The 4,411-nt window shown below is 36.7% G+C and overlaps 1 protein-coding gene across 4 annotated transcripts in view; it reads left to right on the forward strand.

Annotated features, from left to right (window-relative positions):
- The window catches only part of Dis3l2 (DIS3 like 3'-5' exoribonuclease 2), a 346,237-nt gene that overhangs the window by 178,029 nt on the left and 163,797 nt on the right, over nt 1-4,411 (forward strand). For all 4 annotated transcript variants that reach the window (XM_050123104.1, XM_050123107.1, XM_050123105.1 and 1 more), the window contains one exon: nt 1,278-1,451. In XM_050123104.1, coding sequence (XP_049979061.1) covers nt 1,278-1,451 — 174 coding nt within the window. The remainder of the gene's footprint in view (nt 1-1,277; nt 1,452-4,411) is intronic.

Raw genomic sequence — 4,411 nt, forward strand, 5'->3', positions numbered from 1 at the left:
TTTGCTTGTTTTGTCCTTTTCTGATGTGTTAGTTTTTCGTTTTATTGGTTTTGGGCCCGGCAATCTTGTCTACTTCCCATAACCAGGAGGATAGCTATATGTTTTTCTTTGGGATCACCTTCTTATTTAGCTTCTTTAGGATATCAAATTATAGACTCACTGACCTTTATTTATCTCTAGAAACCAATTATGAGTGAGTACATCCCATGTTCATCTTTTTGGGTCTGGGTTACCTCACTCAGGATAGTGTTTTCTATTTTCATCCATTTGCATGCAAAATTCAAGAAGTCATTGTTTTTTACCGCTGAGTAGTATTCTAATGTGTATATATTCCACACTTTCTTCATCCATTCTTCCATTGAAGGACATCTAGGTTGTTTCCAGGTTCTGGCTATTACAAATAATGCTGCTATCAACATAATTGAACAAATGCCCTTGTCATATGATCGGGCATCTCTTGGGTATTTGTTTTTTGTGTTGAGAAAGGATCTTACTATGTAGTCTCGACAAGGCTGAACTCACAGAGATCTTTTTGTCTGTATACTCCCACTCACAAGATCATCTTGTTTATTAAGGGTCAGTCCTAAAATGTGAACAGTAGCTTGCTGTTGTGGCTGGATTGTAGACTTAAGTTTTTTTCAGTTTATTTTTTCCATGATGAACATAACTTTTATATTTGGATAAAATACTTTCACATTTTAAAGATGAATTCTAATAGAATTGCAAAACCTATATGAATCTAGCTCTAACTTAGTGAGCATGACCTAAGGTGTTTATAAACTTCTGAAGCCCACAATTTGAACCCCGTCTTCTTCCTTAATATTTCTAGGGGCTGGGTTGAGCTTTTTCATCTTTCAACCTATTCATAATTTAGCTGGTCAAACTTTTCTAAAGGAGATTGCCAAAAGCATCTTGCAGAGATTTCACAGTATCAATGTTAAAACTGGATGTGATGGCATGCACCTGCAATCCCAGCACTGGGGAGGCTGAAGCAGGAGAGTTCTCAGTTGAAGGGCAACCTGGGCTATATAATAAGACTGTCAGAGCAAAAGTGTATGGGCATCAGTTTTGACTTTGCCATGAGGAAAATGGCCAAATTCCAAGAAGCTCTGTCTTCTGTCCCTTTTCCCCTGATGAGAATTTGTTCTGAAAGGTTTAATTATACTATGGTCATGGACTTCATAAGGACTTTTATACTAACTCATTTTAGAGAAGAGAACTGGCATATATTTCATCTGTTCACTATTACAATTATCCATTCTCTGCTCAATCCACAGGCAAATGGCTAAGAGTCTTGGGCAGGCTGGTGAAATCGAGCCTGAAACAGAAGGGATCCTGACAGAATATGGTGTGGACTTCTCTGATTTTTCTTCAGAAGTTCTTGAATGTCTCCCTCAGAGGCTACCCTGGACAATTCCACCTGATGAGTTATCCAAGAGAAAAGACCTAAGGTAAACATGGGAAACACTTGGGAACAGGTGTTCCTGCTCTGTCTTCTCCCCCAGTGCGTCTTGGGGTTGGCCTAATATGTTTCCTTCTTTGTCTGATATTTGGATTCAGTTGCAGATCTAGTGCTTCTACGCCAGAGGTCAGCAAGTCATGGATTACCAGCTAAATCCAGCCTGCTGCTTGAACTCATTAGCTGAAGATGGATTTCAGACTTTTTAATGGTTTGAAAAATTACAGTAATAGTTAATAGTTAGGAATAGTTATTTTCCTAAAATGATATAACATTCATAATTCCTTATTCATCCAGGTTGTAGTAGAGCACAACTATGCTTGCTTCTTTGAATCACCCATTCTTCATGATAACTTCAAAGTAATTCCAACATTAGTGTGACCTAAAAATATTGACCCTCTGGCCTTTTGCAAAAGTTTTGCTTCTTCAGTGGTTTTAGACAGTTCTGATTTATAAAGATGCAGGTGCCCTTTCCTAGTCTCTTCTTCTTGCTGGACCCCAAATTCTCCTTTCAAAAAAGGCAATGTTATCTGCTTAGCAGTGCTTCCTCTAAATGGGCCTCTCTAGGCACATAGCAGAGGATTCAAGACCTTGTGCTTGGAGTCTCATTTTAAAGCTTTACTTTTAGGTCTGGAATTTATTGGAAAGTAATTTTGTGGTATTTTTATAACAACATCTTCTTTGAAGATGTTTCTTCATTGTGGGATGTTAGTTCTTTTCTGATATTTCTCTTCAGAATTTGGTTTCAGTACTGGCATTTATTCTGGATGCCACATGGAGATACTTAGAACCAAGAAAGTTTTCATACAACCCACCACGGAGGCTATGGAAGGTTTTGCTAAGGTTATCCCGTGTCAGAGTCTTTCCACCACACTTGCTTGGTCTGTAGCTGAACTTATGGTGCCTTCAGCTCCAAGTGTCTGGTGCTCCACCAACTTTGAGGAATGAATGAATTGTATCTTTTTGGAACTTACTGTGTTTTTTTTTTGTTGTTGTTGGTTTTTTTTTTTTTTGCATTTCTTGCTGAGAGTATGTGAGAAAAATAAGAGTCCTTTCCTACTTGTCAGTATGACTGATGGAAATACATGTTGTATTCAAACTCATTTGGTCCAAATGTAGTCCTAGATGTTAGTAATAATCTACACACCTGAGTTATTGCTGGTGCATAGGACGTTATCTCCTCTGAGGCATTTGAACCTGAACCCTCGGGAACCTTTGTTGCTTCATGTACAATTGAGAGGTTTACTGAGATCTTGTATTGAATTAGACTATATAAGAACTTTAATGAAGCCAAATGTGGTGACGCAGTTTTAATCTCAGCATTTGGGAGAATGAGACAGGAGATCCAAGCTGTACCACAGTGAGTTCTGTATAGGCTCCACAATAAGATCCTATATTCAGTAAGATCCTTGAGTCTTGTGTATTATGAAAATATATTATATTTATGTAGGAAATTGTCAAAGAATAAAAACCATGAGCAAAATGCTAAAACCAAACAAAAGGGAAAAGTAATAAGAAACGATTAAATCCTAATAATAGTTTATTTTTATTTGAAGTATAATTTAGTGCTGATTCTATTTTAAATGTACCCTTTTCTCTCAAACTCTACTTACAGAAATGTATCCTACAGAGATAAGTGTACAAAGATTTATGAGCAAAGATTTTCATTGTTTTATCAAAAAGGGAAATAGATATTGCTAAGTCCATCAGTAATGGAATAGCTTAACAATCTATGATCTATATGTCCATATGATAACATGACCTCCAGCTCTGCAAAAAAACAAAAAAGGAATGGATCCATATGGTCTGTCCTAGAGGGAAGACTATCAAATATTGTTAAATGAAAGAAGCATAAAAAAAAAAGAAAGAAGCAAACCACAGGTCAATATGAATATGATCCTATTTTTGTGAAATCAGTTACCCAGAGCTATAGAAGTACATAAACACACACACAACATTACATATATGCACATTAAAAGTGTGTATATATAGAAATTGATGTGGAAGAAAGTAAACCAAACTGACCACATACATGACTAACGTGGGAAACTGGCTCAGGGGAGCAGTAAGAAGGCAGGATCTGTATTATACTTCACTGAGCATACTATTCCATTGCTAAAAATCTTTAAAATAACTTCAAGAAATCATGAATACAAACGTCAGAAGATAGGTAGATTCATTTCTTTCTGGCCTGATTGTAGTTTGCAGAAAAATATTAAACATGTTAGTGGCCACAGGGTCCTAGAGCTGCATCATGTTATCCTTTTATGGCTCCATCTTGCTGTTGGTTTGGCCCTCATTGTCTTCTGTACTGAGCTACAGAATATACCTTGCTCTGCAGAAAGCTTCTGTTAAAGTCTAACCATGTGCAGTGAGAAGGGGCCCAGAAGTAGAAGACCTTTGTGGATACACTCTGCTGTTATTGTAGTTACAGATGTTTAACTTTCCAGTGTTTTCACTCTATCTGTCCCAAGATTATGTTTCTAAACTTCACATCAGACTTATTTATTCTTTTACATTTAAAAATTTTCAATGGCTTCTTGATATATAAAATAGTCATTTCTAAGCATTGGTAAACATTTATTCCCACTAATGCATGTCTTTTTAAAATTATACAAAATTGATGTATTACTAATCTGTTACTTATATAGGCCTGAGCAAAAAACGAAAAATAAAAATGAAATGAATTTTAATATTTTTATGAAAGGTACTAAAAAACCCTGTTTCTTCATATTGATAATTTTATCTTGGGTGAAAGCATTCAACTGGGTTGACATCAAGAATGATTATTGCCGGGCGATGGTGGCGCAAGCCTTTAATCCCAGCACTTGGGAGGCAGAGGCAGGCGGATCTCTGTGAGTTCGAGACCAGCCTGGTCTACAGAGCTAGTTCCAGGAAGGCTCCAAAGCCACAGAGAAACCCTGTCTCGAAAAACCAAAAAAAAAAAAAAAA

This window comes from Alexandromys fortis, unplaced genomic scaffold (genome assembly GCF_014885135.2).
Source record: "Alexandromys fortis isolate MF-2015 unplaced genomic scaffold, M_Fortis_MF-2015_v1.1 scaffold_213, whole genome shotgun sequence".
NCBI lineage: Eukaryota > Metazoa > Chordata > Mammalia > Rodentia > Cricetidae > Alexandromys > Alexandromys fortis.